Source organism: Myxine glutinosa, chromosome 8, assembly GCF_964187855.1.
Source record: "Myxine glutinosa chromosome 8, kmMyxGlut1.1, whole genome shotgun sequence".
Classification (NCBI taxonomy): Eukaryota; Metazoa; Chordata; class Myxini; order Myxiniformes; family Myxinidae; genus Myxine; species Myxine glutinosa.
This window is the reverse complement of record NC_136268.1, coordinates 123,985,243-124,003,983: the sequence shown is the minus strand read 5'-3', so window position 1 is coordinate 124,003,983 and position 18,741 is coordinate 123,985,243. Positions and strand designations below refer to the sequence as shown.

Below are 18,741 nucleotides of genomic sequence, written 5' to 3'. Positions count from 1 at the left end.
CAGGCTTGGGATCCTAGGATCCTGGGTTCGAATCCGCCAGGGGGGTTGACTCAGCCTGTCATCCTTCTGAGGTTGGCAAATTGAGTACCAGCTTGCTGGGATGAATGATCCTGGTGTGTACCCCGATTTAGAATAGGTACACCGTATCCCTGCGCATCGTAAGAGGTGACTAAAGGTTGGCGTCAGGAAGGGCATCCGGCCATAAAAACATTGCCTCAAACAGGGAACCATGAGGTCATGGTGCCCGCAAGGCTAACCCCCGCTCTAGCGGGGAAAATGGCCTTAAAACGATCATTCATTCATTCATTCATACAAATGATGTCGCAGGGGTGTTTTGATGATCTGGAATGCCATCATCACTGACGTCACCAGAATCAGTGGGTGGGCGGCCTGCTATGGCATAACGTAACAGCTTCATTTCCTGCATGTGGGCCGGTTGTTGATCATCCGTGGCCTGGTGTTGGTTCAGCATGGCACGTTGCCGCATATCCATTATGACCTTCATAACAGCCACCGACGAGGTCATGTCCTGAGAAGCCAAGGCAGGTTTCTCTTTGGATGACATGTCTTTGTTTTAAACATACTCACTGGGAAGTGAAACACACGAGCATGAGAAATCCCCTTACCGCGATGATGATGACGAATTGGAAATAAATCCACTGCTAAATCAATCCACTACCATCCACTGTTCTCAGCTTGGATTGGGACCGATGATCACACCCAGAGCCATGCAGAATGTTACTTTTGTCGATTACGGCATGTTAAAGGTTTGATAAGTCAGAAATAAACGTATGAGGTTATTCAAACACCAAAATGACCAAACACGCAGGCCCCAGACTGCAGGGCATCACTGAGCAACTGACTCTGCCTGCCACGCAAATGGTACATGGTTATACAATACGTCATGCATAATACCAAAGGGTATTGCAGTATCCAACACACTGACAACTGGGAAAACGATAAAAGAGCAGGAAGGTATAAAAAAAAAAAAGTTGGACAGATTGGGAGAAGTCAAAAGAAGGCTCATTGGAATGGCTAAGAGGAGGTTAACTCAACTGGGATGGAGACTAAATCATCATAAATGCCCAAAACCAAGGACAATACACCAATGGCTTTAAGAGCATGGTGGGACTGAGTCAATCGGACAAGTGTAGGTTCCGCAGGGTAAAAACAAAGTATGAGCCACCTCCTGTCGGAATGTAAAAAAAACTCATGTAAGAGAAGATATACACCCAAAGGCACAGCAAGGTATGTTGAGTAATTCACTGGCACACCTGAAAAAGTCTCAATATTCAAGTTCCATAAAACTATTGCAAAACATGAACCAAAAGCAATCGTTGAAAACAAGGAAGTAATGCACATGTACGACCTGATGATCCCATCAAGCATGAACATAGAAAACAAAGCGTTGTGACCAGATATAGTACTGGGGTGCAAAAAAGAAAAGGAAGAATTGCTAATTGAGGTATCATTAACCAACGATTTTGGCCTAAACAACTCAGAAATCAAGAAAATGACCAAAAAGCAAGCTCTGAAAAGTGAAGTAAAAAGATCCTGGAAACTGGAAATACCAGTGATTATTGGAGAAACAGGAATGATACAAAAGAACCTTAGAGATCTTAAAAACCATCCCTGGGAATATTACTACAAACTAACTGAAGTTGGAAGCTGTCCAAGGCTCGGTGAAGATCCTCAAAAGAGCCTTCGGAACAAAACTTTGAGAATAAGAAAAATTCACAAACTGGTCCATGAATCATGATCCCTTACTGAAACGCACGTGGATACTTTTGAGACCTGGGAGGACTCCGTTCCATCTTCTGAAACCCACAATATGGAGATAATAACTAACGACACACACACACACACACACACACACACACTCACATACACATATATTACACATACACACACACACACACACACACACACACACACACACACACACACACACACACACACACACACATCTGAGTAGTGATTAGTTTATGGCCCAACAAGGAAAACACTATGCAACCACTTTCATTTCACTTTATTTGTCAACATAATCTCTTTTCCTGGCAATGCACTTCATTCATTGGTCCTCTAGCTTGGCTATGTCCATCTTGTAGAACTCCTTGTCAAGCCCCTTCTGGGAAATACTCCGCAGCCGCCATCACAGCATTGGTTGTGATATTTGTTCCCCCCATAGAGCTTATTTCAGGTGAAGGAACAAATCGAAGTTGGATAAGGCTAGACCTGATGAGTGGGTGGTTGTGGCAGAATTCATACCCACAGAATTAGCAGCTGTAAGTTGGGTTGTGTGTGGAGAGGCGTTTTCCTGGAGAAGCAGCACACCTTGGGTTAGTTTCCCCTCACCTCTTTTGCTTATTGACATCATGCAACCGGTACAGTCCATCAGAATAATACATCTTGTTAAATAGCATTTCCATTTTCTCAGAAGTCTTTCATTATCACACCATCACAATCCCATAACACAGTGGCCATGACCTTTCCAGCTGATCATCTCCTCTTGCACTTTTGAGGGGAGGGGGACCATGCGTTTCTACTGCATAATCTGTTGCTTGCTGTTCGGATCAAAGTGGTGAATCCATGTCTCGTCCTGTGTGACAATTCACTGGAGGAAGTCATCTGGATCAGCATGAAAACAGTCCAACAGCTTACGGGAAATGTCGAGACGATCTCTTTTCTTGGCCCCTGTCAGCATTCAGGGAACCCACCATGCTGATGCCTTTGCCATGCCCAATTTATCTGAGGATTGATTGAATCAAACCAAAACTGACACCAATGTCTCAGCTACATGACTGATGTTTGCTCGTCTGCCTTTCATCCCTACTTCATGCATCTGGTCCACCATTTGCAGCAATGCCACCTCAGCAGGATGGCTTGATCTGTGTTCATCTTTCATGTTTGTTCTGCAATGCTTGAGCTCAGCTACCCAGTTCCCTACCATGGAATATGATGGAGTATCATTCCCAAATGTCTGCCATATCCATATTTATTTGCTTGAGAGTTAAGCCTTTCTTGTGCAAGTACTTTATCATATATTGGAGCTCCGATTTCTCTATTTTGACTGAATTTAGGGGGGTTCCCTTCTTTGAGTCCATGCTCTGCAAAATCTGCAAGCAGAAATCTGGAATTAGCAAGACATATCATAATAGACAACATGCATTTTAAAGGCCATTTTCCCTGCAAGAGCGGGGGTTAGCCTTGCGGTCCCCATGACAATGTTCTCCATTTTGCCCTATTTTCTGCATCTCCCCTTGTTAACCCCCTGGCCCACATTTCTTCTTCGACCATCTTTAGCCAAGTCTTTCTCGGTCTTCCCCGTCCTCTACTTCCTTCCACATTTATTTCCATCACTCTTCTCAACCAGTCACTTTCATCCTTCCTCAACACATGACCAAACCATCTCAAACTGTTTCTCTTCACAGCATCCATCACAGGCTCTATTCCCATCATCTTTTGCAATTCATCATTTGGCTTCCTCTCTCTCAACGATACTCCACACATCCACCGAACCATTCGCATTTCCACCCTTTCCAGCCTTCGTTGCTGCTCTACGTTCATTACCCATGTCTCGCTCCCATAAATCATGACATATCATAATAGGAAGAATATTTATTTATACTCTGTAGCTCTGATCATCCTACCATGTCTACATATAGATTTAGGCACAAACAAACTGATCACCCCTCGTATATGCCAAAAAAGGCTCCACTGACACAAAAAGCGACATGACACTAAATGGGTAACCACTACTTCTCCTCAAATACTAGATACTCAGGTATTTAAAGACCGAGATTTAAATGGTCACATGTAAAGATTCAGAGTTTGCTGCTTTTGGGCCAGTAGAGCAGGTTTTTGATCATTGATCACGCTTGACTGCAACACCAGCCCTCCACCCAAACCCCAAGTCCTCAACCTCCCCTCCCAACCCGAAAGCTTAAATCCCCCTCCTGCCCTCCACGCTCCAAGCCTTCAAAACCACCACCCCACCCACACTCAAAAGTGTGCGGAAATCCCCCTCTCCCAACTCTGTCCTTTCTCTGCCCTCTGCCTCCCCCACCCGCCACTCCAACTCTCTGTCCCCCATTCCCCCTGGGTATATTGCTCTTTAGCTGCTATGGTGACAAAAATTTGTGCTTCATCACAATTATTGCCATGATCTTTTAATAAACACATCGATTGCGATGCAAACACAATACCTGTATCACCACACAGAAAGGATTGATTTCAAAGGCAGTCAGGAAATAGTAAAGCAAAGTATATTCTCCGACTCGTGTAACCCAATGGATGAACGCATTCTATGAACAGCACGTCATGTACCGCTTTTATTCAAGGACAGATATCAGCAGATCTGATTGGGCTTTGACATCACCAAGGAGGGCAGGAATTAGGCTGCTTGGTTTAATCACAACATGAAAGCAGGAAGTGTGGCCTTTTTGTTTGCTGGTGCTATTAGATCGTTTGTCCATCAATTGCTTCTCCTGAACCTGCTATTATTATGGCATCCATTTAGCTTCGGTGGGGTCATTACCAGTATTACAACAATTTGACACATGGGATAATCATGAGTCTCTGAAAAAAGATGCTTAATCTACTTGTAAGTTAATACATTTGAGTTCAGCTCTGTGATTGCAGCAGTCTTTCAGGGTATAACACTGTTGGGGAGAGGGGTGAGGTCGGTGGAGGCAGTTACATTGGGGCCCCACATGCAGAGCCAATGCTGAAGAACAGAACATGCCTAAGATGACACGTATGATCTTACATGGACCATTATACCACAGAGATGAGTGAAAGGTAGGTTTGTGCCATCATTATATGGCATTGCGTTGGCTGTCTCATCTCCTTCCCTATTCGTCTGTCTGTTGAATATTTCACCATGTAAAACGTTTTCCAGTTGTCTACCTTATTCATCGCTCATTATATTCAATGCTAAGGATTTCACATCATTAAAAAGTATGTATTACAAGAGGTTGAGCAATCTTAGCCTGATGACTTCATGTGGGTTTGGTTAGATCTTGGTCATTGTAGAAAATTATAATCAATGGCAGAGGTGAGGTTTGGTTTGGTTTGAATGACCTATGATGACCCACTGTAGTTTTTACTTTTTGATTTCCCAGCTCCTTGTGGTGGCAACCTTTCAGGGCCAAGTGGCATGGTGCTTTCACCCAACTACCCACAGCGTTATCCTACAGGAAAAGACTGCTCCTGGACAATCTCAGTTTCACGTGGCCATATTTTGGGCCTCAACTTCATCAAGTAAGCATATGCACCCTATTCATTTTGGGCCTCAACTTCATCAATTAAGTATATGCTTCCTCTCTCATTTTGGGCCTCAACTTCATCAATTAAGCACTGCCCTCATTCTTTTTTATGCTTCCTATTCACTTTCATCTAATATTGGTTCGAAGGAGTGAAGGGGAGCAGATTGCTGAGTTTTTGAGGTTTTGACAAGGATGAATTTTCTAGACGAGCTCGCGTAACTTTTCAGGACTGAGGAAGGGCAGTGAACTGAAAGATCACGATAGAAGTAGTCGAAAACCAACAGGGTCTTAAGGGTCAAACCAACAAAACCAACAGGGTCAAACCAACAGGGTCATAAACCAACAGGGTCAACATACAACATTATGTATGTTGTGAAAGAACAATAGGCTCTGTGCATCATATTCTAAGTGGTGAAGCCAATAATGGGAGATTTAGACTCAATAAAAGAGTGAGAGGTGGAGTATTATAGCTATTCCCCAATGTAAAACAATCCTCCATTATACTATACTGGGAAGAAGACCATCCCAAGTGATGGGAAAAGATAGCCAAAGTATCCTTCCCCAGTGATGGGATAAGTTAAAGTTAATGTATCAATTTAACCCTTAGATGCAGGCGTCAAAAATCCGACATAAATGCAGCCATTGGGACTCGGATGTCCAACGGATGTATTCGTGTAATGTTTTATTTTATTTTATATTTTTTATAGATTTATTTCTTTCATATCCTTTTTCAATCCAAGTCGATGCTCATGGATGTGTATTTGCTCAGAAAATGTGAATCATTGATCCTATTAGTTGGAAGAATCCCATACATCTTTTCCATACATCCCATACATCATCATCAGTTGGAAGAATCCCAATGGCTGCTCAGAAATGCATCTTTTTTTTGTTGTTGCAAAAGAAAAATTATTGTTCTTGGTTTTCAACTTGTTTTTCTCTAAAAAGTTGAGGCTCATGGAGGAGCATTTGCTCAAAAAATATGATTCACTAATCCTTTTATTTAGAATGTATATGTTCACAACTGTCAAAAATCCTACACCTATGCAGCCATTGGGCCTCGGAGGCCCCACAAATGTATTCTTGTAAAGGTTTTTAATTTTCATATTTTTGTCACTGAATTATTTGTAACCATGTTATAGGAGCATATAATGAGGCTCAAATCAAGAAAATAATGATATAACATAGTCGTACAACATTTATGTGGGGCCTCCAAGGCCCCAGGCCTGCATTCGTGTTGGATTTTCGGGTTATAAGTGAAGAATGAAGATTTTCCCACGAGCCTGAATGAATTTTTTTTATATTTATGTAACTGAATTTTGTGTAACAACATGAAAGTCAGTGAAAATGAGGCTCATTGAAAAAAAAAATTGTACAGCATAGTTTTTTGCAACACAAAAAACCTTGTTAGCCTCCGAGGCCCAATCACTGCATCCAAGGGTTAACTAATATATAATGGACTTTAAAAAGGTCAATGTTGTTGCATTCTTGGTTTCACTCAGAACCAAAACGCTGAGATACATATACCCGGTGGGGGGCAGGGAGTGGGGGGGGGGGGGGGGGGGAGGGGGGTGGCAAAACAAAATTTGGCATAACGTCTTCTAAAAAGTGAATGTTGGGTTTTTCAAATGCGCCTCATTCACTTCCGAAATTATTTTTTAAAATCTGGGTGATGCAGAGGCACAGAATGCTAGCTTGATTGCTCGATACCTCGAAACAATACCAGCTCTGGTTATATAATTAAGCCACACCATTGCTGTTGCTAATAATATGGATACCAAGCCAGTGTGGATATAATACAGCCAATCAACTGGATTAATTCAAATTCCACTGGGCCATAAAGGAATTATCCTGTAGACAGGAAAGTTTGAAGCCTACACAGTGTGACACGCAACAGCTGTGAGGCTTATGGGCTGCAATCTTTCGACAATTGATGATGCTTTTAATAGTCGCTGTTGGTCTTTTTCACTCTGATGAGAAAAGTTACACGGAACTCATGACGATTGTGAATATAACACGTCACTTTGGAGCAATTTATCCTCGTGTCCCGCTGAGCATATTATTTAATTATATATGGGGTAAAAAATTTTTTGTTTTCCCCCCGATTTTTGTTCCAATTTCACTCTATATTTCAACATAATTATTTAGGACATGAGTTCCGATCATAAAAATATTGAATCAGATTTTGAATATCAGCTTTTAATAAGCCTATACGATAATCTTGCCAGGAGCCATTCACAGTGCACCTAGCCTTACACAGCCAATCAGCGTAACAGGGAACGGATGAACAGACAGCCAGCCATCCTTGTCATATATATATATATATATATATATATACATATATATATATATATATATATATATATATATATATATATATATATATATATACATATATATATATATATACATACATATATATATATATACATATATATATATATATACATATATATATATATATATATATATATATATATATATATATATATATATATATATATATATATATATACAGTGGTACCTCGGCTTACGAGTTTAATCCGTTCCGTGACGGAGCTCGTAAGCCAAATCGCTCGTAAGTCAAAGCAAATTTTCCCATTCAAATGCATTGAAATGCTATTAATCCGTTCCAGCCTCAAAAAAAAAACACCAATTTTTTTTGTTAGGTGCTTTTAAATAACAAAAATGTACTTTATAAATAACAAATAATGTATAAACAAGCACGACCTCGTATATACTGTACATAATACAAGAGAATGTAAAGAAATAAACTGGACCTCTATCCATGAAGATATGGAGAAGTTGTTGTTTGTGTGGTTGAAGGAGAAGCAGCTCGCAGGAGATACCGTGACCGAGAGCATCATGTGTTTGAAAAGATTGAAACTCGGATATCGAGCACGGACCACGAGGTGTTTTTTCTTTTTTCTTAATCTCGGTTTCAGTGAACTTTTGCTCTGTGCTCACGTGTACTGTACCTGTACCTGTAATGGTACGTCAGAGGATGGCACCTGTTGTCATCATATTAAGTGCAAGATGTTCTGCATCGTAAGTTGGTACACCGTGGTCTTTCGGCGGTGTTTAAGCCGGCCGTCTTGGCTTCTGTCACCATTGGCATTGAGTCTTTCGATGTAGGTAGGTCGTTGTGTGCCGGTGCCTTGGCCGAATTCCTTCATTGCTGCATTGTTAGCTCACCTGGTTTTTTATACCACATCTTTGGTTATCGGACCAGCGAATGACGTCATCTCCAAAGTATGGCTTATTCTCACTTGTCTTGGACGATCTTCTACTTCTAGCCTTCCACCGTGCATTTGGTGTCCACTGTACTTACTGTACAGTGCCTGGTAAAATTGATGTAATGGGTTTTTGACCGTCAACGCCATGAACCGTCATGAACCGTCAACGCCATGAACCGCTAACACTCAAAAGCCCATTTATCGCGCCTTATAAAGCAAAACGCAAACCGAAAGCCATGCCTCTCAAGCGAGGCGTGCTTCCGTGGTCACGTGATCCACAGGTGTAGCTCATTATACCCGCACGCGCGACACGCTTTGGCGGTCACGTGACCAGCCACTCTGGAGGCGGGGATCCCCGCCGATGACGTCACCGGCTGGAGCAAGGAGATTCCTCGCTAATGTATTTCGACGATTGCGTGTTTTATATCCAAGCAGAGATGCTTTCACGGCAAGATAACCACGTGACCGGAACCGGAAGCCACAACCGGAAAATTCAAAAAAATAAATTTTTTGAGCTCGTACATCGGATCTCGGCTCGTATCCCAAAGCAACAAACCGCCCGAGCGACGGCTCGTATCCCGAAAAACTCGTACGTTGGGGCACTCGTAAGCCGAGGTACCACTGTATATATATATATATATATATATATATATATATATATATATATATATATATATATATATATATATATATATATATATACTCCCTGTCAAACCTTTAAGTACACCAAACATAATGTGTTTAATGTGCAAAATGAACATAAGATGTGAACAAAACTCTTACGAAAGATATATCTGCTTATCTACTGATAATATATTGTGCTTCAATGCATCTTTCTTGTGCGAAATGTAGGTTTAAAGCAATTTTGTGAAATATACTCAGAGGCAAAAGTTAGTGTGACATGGAATTTTTTCATTGGTAATCTTGTGAATGAATTTTTGGATTTGAACCAGAGAAAGAGTGTGTTAAAATGGTCGAAGAAACGCAACCAAGCAGTTGTTGTTCGAATTGCATGAAATTTGCAAGAAGCATGACATATTCGAGAAAAATGGCCAGCAATGTTCACTTTAAAAGGCCAGACAACCAGACGCTTATCATTTCCACTCAATGCAGTCTTAAGAAGTGCAGAAGTCAGAAAAACACCTCTATTCATCGTTCTGGAATAAGTTCGACATGCCACACCTCGGGGAAAATGACAGATGGAGAGCTATAGGTATGCTTCAGTCTGGTACCTCGCAGCGTGATGTTGCTCGTCGATTCAACGTCCATAGAAACACCATTTGGCACAGCTTCACCGAGCTGACGGTAGGACACGTGTCTACAGGTGCACAGGTGAACGTTACATCAGGCCATGTGTTCTGGAAGGGGATCGTTTTGGAGGTGGGGGCGTTATGATCTGGGGTGGGATAACAGCTGCAGCAAGAACGCCAATGATTGTGATTGAGGGGAACTTGAATGCTGTGAGGTACCGAGACGAGATTTTGCAAATGGCCGCTTTACCGTTTTTGCAACAGAACGGCCCTAGAGTGACGTTTCAACACGATAATGCCAGACCACACGTTGCTCGAGTTGTACAGCAGTATCTTAATCAGAACAATGTTAATGTGTTACCCTGGCCTGCAAGATCCCCTGATTTGTCACTCATTGAACACGTCTGGGATGAAATGGAGCGACGTTTACGACGTCATCCGAATCCTCCAAAAACGCTGCAGGAACTCCACCAAATCCTTCCTCGGATATGGAATGATCTTCCCAAGGACTTTCATCGACGTTTAGTGGCCTCAATGAGGCGAAGGTGCCAGGCCTGCATCAATGCACAAGGTGGACACACTCGCTACTGACTGTGTGAACTTGCTTGTGAACCCCCTCTTGTGTTGTGGCTCATTTGCATATGCCAGGTGCACTGTTCTTATGGACTGTTTATCGTTACCATACCTTGAAACATTTGTCTTTCCATGTAATAACATTTCATTCGCGGCAGTAAAAGTTTAACACTGATTCTGTTTGTTGTTTGTGTGTCACAATAACTTTTGCCTTTGAGTAAAGTTCAAAAAGTGCAAATCTTAATCCAAACTGAAACGCAAAGATAATGTTATAAACGTTTCATTTCAGGAGAAAAAACTGTTTACAAATACTCTGCTCTGTGTGGAATTCATGTTTGTGCTTAGTTTCTTCATCACGTGCAATGTCTATTATTGCCAGGTGTTGCAAAAAATGTTTACAGAAAGGCCAGCCATACAATCGAATGAGTGTTTTTGTGTTTCAGATTACATGAACATGAGTGCCAAAGCAAAGCTAACGCCAGAAAAAAAAGAAAGGCAATTGTAAGTTTGAGAAAAGAAGGCCTTGAAACAGTTGCAATGCTGGAGCTGTTTAGCTGGGCTCTAATATCCGGTGCTGTAAGACGTCTGTTGCACAGACTGGGGATTCAGATTACTGGTCCTGCAATTCTGTTGTGATTCTTGGTCGTCCAGGACATTTTCTATCGGCATTTCTACCATTTTCGTTAAGTCGTTAAATGACACAAGCAACTGCATTTACTGGCACTTGTAATTTTTTACAATTTCTCTCAAGGATTGGCCTTCTTTTCTCAAAGTTACAATTGCCTGTCTTTTTTCTGGCATCAGCTGAGCTTTGGCACTCATGTTCATGCAATCTGAAACACAAAAACACTCATTAGATTGTATGGCTGGCCTTTCTGTAAACATATTTTTGTAACACCTGGCAATAATAGACAATGCACGTGATGAAGAAACTAAGCACAAACATTCATTCTACACAGAGCAGAGTATTTGTAAACAGTTGTTGCTCCTGAGATGAAACATTAAAAACATTAACTTCGTGTTTCAGTTTGGATTTAGTATTGCACTTTTCGACCTATTTCCAAAAATTGCCTTAAACCTACGTTTCACACAAGAAAGATGCATTGAAGCACAATATATTGTCAGTAGATAAGCAGATATATCTTTGGTAAGAGTTTTGTTCACATTTTACGTTCATTTTGCACATTAAACAGTAAAATAACAAAAAACGTTGGGTGTACCTAACCTTTTGACCGGTAGTGTACATGTATATGTATATATATATATATATATATATATATATATATATATATATATATATATATATATATATATATATATATATATATAATATATATATATACATAATATATATATACATAATATATATATAATGTATATATATATATATATATATATATGTATATATATATGTATATATGTATATGTATATATATATATATGTATATATGTCGAGAATAGAACCATGTTCCACACCTTGAGTTCAAGAGATAACAAGATTTAATGATGAACCAATATCACAGCGCTGTGGAGGGTGTAAGAGTCATACCATTCACAATTGAACAGCATGGCCACATACACTCCTAGAAAATTGGCAACCCAGAGTTTCTTTATATACACAGAATTATACAAAAAATCTGCACTGAAAAATGAGCACGGACAAAGGAAAAACTGGCTCGACATCTCCCCCCGAGAACCTATCTTCTTTGGCATGAGCAAAGGGCAAGATGCGGGAGGGAGAAAGAGCACCGTGACATTCTCAAAACTTATCTTCCATGTTGGCTTTTGGTCAAGGACAGACAGACGCGTTTTCACTAGGGGGTCTAACGGAGCAAGCGGTTTCACTATCTTTCTACATTTTTTGGCACAGTTGGAAAATATAGCATAGTTAAAAAGCAAGAGGGAACATAGTAAGCTTAATCCTTTTCACAAAGCAACCATTATTAAATGCAAACCACAATTACATAAGGCACAATAAAAGGCATGATCTCGACATTCCCCCATTTGGTCTCTACGAGACTACGTATCACAGAGACCAGGCCACATCGGCTTTATTTGCAAAGCAAAAGAGAATAGTGTTATATGTGGCCACATCGGGCTTTATTGAGTGTTGTATGTGTGTCCTCCCAGGGCATGCCACGCACATAAAGTACCTCGCATGCATGTTTGAAAGGTGTCATGTTGTGCGTGTTTGGAACATGAAGGCTCAGAACATGAAAGTCCATTAACGTTTCGGATCCACAACGAAGGCGTCTGGTCCAGATGAGGTTCTGCCCCGCCAGGGGGCCTGCTACCTCCCCTGCGGAACTTGCTCCCCCCACCCTTTGCAGATGCGGTCCTTGCAGATCTTCGAAGTTAATCAACGATCATGCCCATGAGATCTCTCACGTGCTGCTGTTCTGGGGAATACATAATGTTGTCAGTATCTTGTGTCTCATGTTCCTGGTCAGGGTACAGAGCGTTAAAATCCGAATCACTTGAAGCAAAGAGATCCGAAACATTTGAAGCAAAGAGAGGGACTTCCTTTATGTCAAAGTCTCCCATGGACGCCTGGTCGGCTTGCGGGTCTAGGATATCCATGTCGGGTCCCTCGACTGCCAGACCCAGCGTCGCAATCAGATCCATAGTTGGGTCGGAAGGGGGTGTACAGCTGTGAGCTTGTAATACATAAGAGGCGTTAGCCAGTACACGCAAGGGGTTTACCACACAAGTATCACAGCCATCACAAACATCAATACAGGCATCAGCCAGTTCCCACAAGGTATTTTCAACACAAGTATCACAGTCATCACAAAAATCAATACAATCTTCTGAAGCGCCGGTCACATCTGCCTTGTTGTAGGACCCATTCAGGTCGACGGCCTCTGTGGTCAAGATCATGGTCTTCTGACGGCGGTTTCTTCATCGTCCATCCTGAAAAATACTTTCTTACACACACCATGATCAAATTCCTAGCCCCCCATCCCACCAATTGGCATTTAGTTACCCTATCTCTCAGATGGTTGGCTTATTCATAGCCGCATTTCCTGTGTCGTGTCTGGAAATTCAAATGCCATATTTACTTTCACCAATTTCCGAAAATACCTTCCTTTTAATCATCTTCCCTACATCTAATAATACATGATTTACCAACCATTTCCCCCCCAACCATAATCGGTCAATGGAAATAATCGGTATTCTCCCCTTCAAAATTTCACTGTTATCCTATCAATACCTGGACATTTTTTCCCTTCCTTCCTAGATACGCGAATTTCACACCAGTATATACCCACTGGAAAAATTATCTGAAAAATAACGAAATCGTCTCCAAGTTCTCTAGCTAATCTCCGTCCGCAATCACCAACTTTACCCTCCTATGCATTTTGCCTTAGGTTTTAGAACCTAGAGTCTACCAAAACAACAACAACTAGCCTCCCAAAGCCATTTCCCTGCAAGAGCGGGGGTTAGCCTTGCGGTCCCCATGACAATCTTCTTCATTTTGCTCTATCACCTCCCTTTGAGCAATAATTAATTGATGTGATTCCCACGTACCTGGTGGAGTTCTGTTCACCTGGTCTGCAGAGCCGTGATCCAATCTTCACCAGCCCCAATCACCTCCTCGATTGAGGTCATTCTGCATGTAGCAATCTAACACAACGTTTTTAAACTTTACATTCATTGGTCCCCCCAGTGCAAGCCAACCCCTTGTATCACCTTCTTATCTCAAAAACAACAGTCCATAACTAACCACTTTCCTTTATTTCCTGTCTTTTCCATTAACATTTTACAACCTTTTCCTCTACTTCCTCAACAATTCCTGCAGTCACCTGTCATTGACAAATAATCCATCTGAGTCGACTTTCCAATCCAATCATCTTTGCACTTTCCACGACCTTCTTCACACTTTCTCCCAAACCTTTCCTTCAGACACAACCCACATGAGTTATGAATACAATTTCCCCTTTCAGGCGCATGTCTAGCCACTCACAAAGTGTCCACAAGACAATGTCACCATATTTCACACCTCGGACCAGCCTGGGGTCCATCGAGAGATGCATCCTCAGGTTAAAATCACCTCAGCTCTTGAGAGCTCAATTTTGTTCCATGGCCTATTCTGACCCATCTTGGCCCACCATGGCCCACCACCACCTCTACCTTCTGCCAAGCAAGAGGCAGGAGCATCATTACTCCTTCTTCCCTCTGCCCACCATAACTGGCAGACAGACAATGGCGAGCCACAAGCCCCAACCCTACAAGGCTCCAGCTCCCATCCAAAGGACACAAACTCCCTCAGACTGGCATAATCTCTTTGCCAGCTTATGTACGAACCAAGATTGCAAACAAATAGTTTTCCAAACAAAACTCAGTTGTCACCCTATTGCACCATATTGGCAGAATTCACTTCAGCTCTCTACCACTCTTGTGTCGAGTGGTGCCCCAAAATGACATTGCACGAACCCTTTCAATACCTGTCTAAACCTACTGCCATTTAACGACGCTTCCCAGATGACGGTTCCCCATACACTATTCTGGCACAAAATTGTTGCATCCCACAGATGCCACGATTATTTGAACAAACTCATTTTCCTAATCCACCTTTTCAATTTTCATTTCAATTTAAAGTTAATCCAATGTCCTCTAATACCTCTCTTAGCATCCCATGCACCTGTTGCAGACACCTGTTTTAGCCTCTGGCCCAATAGCTGCCTAATAAACAAATAATAAAAAATAAAATAACCTGATCTATTTATTGAAATAGACCGAATTCTCATGTTGGTCAATTTTTTCACCCACTGTGACTCTCGCGTCAATCCTGCCATTCCCAACCACATTTCCAGCGAGGATGACGTCACTATTTCACACCTTTCCTTCCTTGAACAGCGGGAGTCCTCCATGAGATGCATTCCGATGTAAATCACTTCAAAGTACCCGAATATCCCTCCCTGGAATCGCACCTTTAACATTACCGGCACCGCCCTTTCTTGGTTCAAATCCTACCTCTGACAGACACAAATCCACTGCTCAACTCTATCCTGACGGACTGCATCACTGAAATAAATCCTGGCTTCAAATCAACTTTCTCAAACTTAACTATGATAAATCTGAAATAATCGCATCATCTTCCTTCGAACTCAGAGCACACCGACACGGTATCCATCAAACATTGGATTCATATTTCCACAGACCTCCACCACTCTGTTAAATCCTAAACATGCCCAATGGGCAATCCCCTCTGCTCAGGGCTGCAGAATGCTGGATTCTAACCTTCCCAAACACAGCTCTTGTCCGCCAGGCTGCAAATTCAAAGCATTTTCAGTCCCCCTTTTCCCATACACTAGCCAGTGTAAGTCAGCCAAACATAAACAAAGAGGTTCCAGCGAGCTGTGACCTCCATAACTCTAAACAACTCCACTGGCACTTTTTAAAACAAACTTTCCCAGTCACTTACTAAAATAAAGTGCAGCTCTTGTCCGTAGATATACGTTAACCAAGGTTACATGAGACTTGACAACAATAGTACTGCCCCGTGGAGCAAGGCATCAGAGACAACTCCCCTCCACCTTGACTTACCCCAGGTAGAATTTGGCTACCAGAGAAAGTACCTGCACAACACATTTACAAACCAATTCGTCCCCTCGTATTAGGGGACATCACAAATGTTCCACCACAATTCACAGCAGGTGACCACCCACCTGCCTTCTGTCGAAGTCCAGTTCAATTTTCTGAGTTTCCATTCACAGACAGACAGACAGACGAACCCCCAACGTACTAACAGGATGGTCTCACAGAGGCCATTCCATTCAAATCTGTAGGCTGCCACGATTCTTCCCGCCAGGGCACACCATCATAGTCACCATAGTCACACGACATGTCAGCAGACACAGTGAATGACATTCGACACCATAACAGACACCGCAGACACTGCTTCTCCTTGATCCATATCTGCAGACGCAGTCAGACACACCCAGTCGGACAGACAGACTGGCTCCACATTACAACTGCAAACATCCGAAATGACAACAGCTAACACCAAATATTTATTGTCCCCCTTTCAGGGAAGTCAAATCAACCACCATTAAAGCACAAAACAGAAAACGACCATATACTCAGAGTATATACCATATACTCAGAGTGAGACCCGAAAATCAAGCAGACAGACCGACAATCGAACCTGTCTTTCGACACTGCCGAACGACAAGTCTGCAGACACTGAGGGAGTGACATTCGACCCCCAGTAGACACCGCGGACACCGCTTTGGTCCGCACCTGCAACTCCATCACGCGCCTCCAACTTCTTTTTCGGCGCATCGATCAACACAAATGTACCGACGCATCTTATATTCTACACATTGCTATCCAACCTTTCGCCACAGTCCCATCACAAACAATGTATCTCTCGCGGCATGCATGGCGGGAATCACACTCGTATTGCACCAACATGGAATTCGAGCACATTCCATAGCTGCGAAAATATTGTGCTGGACAAGACATTATTATCATCGACTTGCGCTTTCACACGCATGGCAAAGTCCACGGATGTACAAAGTCGAAGTGCCCTCTCCCTTAATTGATCCACACTGCATCTCGGCACACATCCTCAGATAATTAAATACATGTTTTAATCCAAGCGTGCATCCTCGCACCCGTTCCACCATCACCTTCCAACCACCGCAGGTGCACCTGAACTCCATGGCACACCCGCAACTCCCTCAAAATCAGTGTTCAAAGACATGACTCCATGGACAGCCAGAAAGCCAGACAAATACGGACACACACACACAGAGATAGACACAGGTGGGTTATCGCCTGCATTCTGTACAAATTCCATGTTCCTGTCCATAAGTTGACCCATCAAGTGTAACCCCTTTCACGAAACCTTTTCTGAGGGTCAAATGTAACAGACAGCCAAGACGGACCGGCAAATAGGCAGGGGCAAACCCCGAGGCCCCAGACACCATCACTACACACATACCCCGCATCACATAGGAGTATCAATGAGCCGGACAGCAAATGCCATATGTCTTCGTCCCAAATCGAGGGCAAAATTTTCACAATGGCAAACAATTAATATATTGTCCACATTCATCTTGGTCACCCCAACCCATCCTGGCTCTCCCCACGAGCTCCGTGTCCGGACAGACAGACAGATAAACAGACCGGGTGAAACCATAACCATCCATCCTTCCGATTGGACTCACGCCAGCATCACATGTCATTCTTGCCTTCATTCAACGCATTCTGCCATCCCAAGTCGGCCAAATACAAGCCCCGGCCATGCCGTTGAATAAACACCCAGTCGGTTGACAGCCTATCATTTTTGACTTTTACTCCCATTCTCCCTTGCTACATCTGGAGAGCCGTTAATGTGGGGATGTAATTGAACACTTGTTTTAAAGCCCTGTCTACACATGCTCTCCATAACATACTCATTATTCCCTGCCAATTTTCCCCAGCAGACTGAGTCCCACATGGCATCTCAAAATCTAAACTGATACCTTTTATTTCTTCCTAAATGTACTCAATTAATTTTTCACCTTCACAACATATAAATAATATCATTCCAAAGTACTCATCCGGATTGCCCAACGCCTGCAGGCAATTTGGGGAACCCCTTGTCAATCAATGACACACATCAATGACACACACACAATAAACACAAATACACGCTGCAATGACAGATCATTCATTCCCTTATACACACATACCATGTGACTGACCCTTCATTCTCCATACAATACAGTATAAATTCATGCACACTCATGCACACTCCAATCCTACCTACCTGTGAACTTACCTGGCCCCTTGCTGTGATGTGAGCCTATCCATCCCTTGGTTTCTACCTGGATTTCTTTCTTCCTGTGCTTTATCTGCTTCTTCCTCTGCTCTTGAAGTCTCAGCACTTCTACTGCCTTTCTCCTATCTGGTACCTGCGCTTTTCTGATTCCAGTTTAATTTATCCTTCTCCAAAAATCACATAAACATTTCCTATTTCCACATATAAGAAATAACCAATATCTCCCTTGAGATACAAAACAAAACGCTTCCAACTCTAGCATCCCAAAGTCTTCCTTGGAAGCATGCTCGACAATGCAGCACCGCTTCCACTCAGCACACAACATACATGTGCTCACTCCAACACATCACTTCAAGCTACCTCATCACTCGCATTGTTCACACACACGAATGCGTCCCCTGCTTGTGCACAGCATGGTCCGCATTCCTGTCTCGATTCTGTCCCACCTCGCTGTTCCCCGCGAGGCAGCTACTCCGTTGCCCCGGTAACCTGCCTGCATGTCTCGGCTCGCGTGTTCACAGCTGGATTCCACACACCTCGTACATTATAATCCTCTCTGTTTTATTTCTCCAGATCTAACCTCATCTTTTGTCCAGAAAGAGCTAATACTTGACCTGCCTATAGCATATTGTCAGAACTCCTTC

At 42.5% G+C, this 18,741-nt stretch overlaps 1 protein-coding gene across 1 annotated transcript in view; it reads left to right on the top strand.

Moving 5' to 3' along the window:
* The window catches only part of LOC137433184 (CUB and sushi domain-containing protein 3-like), a 1,533,363-nt gene that overhangs the window by 992,856 nt on the left and 521,766 nt on the right, over positions 1–18,741 (top strand). Inside the window, exon 32 of the mRNA XM_078783994.1 lies at positions 5,124–5,262. Coding sequence (XP_078640120.1) covers positions 5,124–5,262 — 139 coding nt within the window. The remainder of the gene's footprint in view (positions 1–5,123; positions 5,263–18,741) is intronic.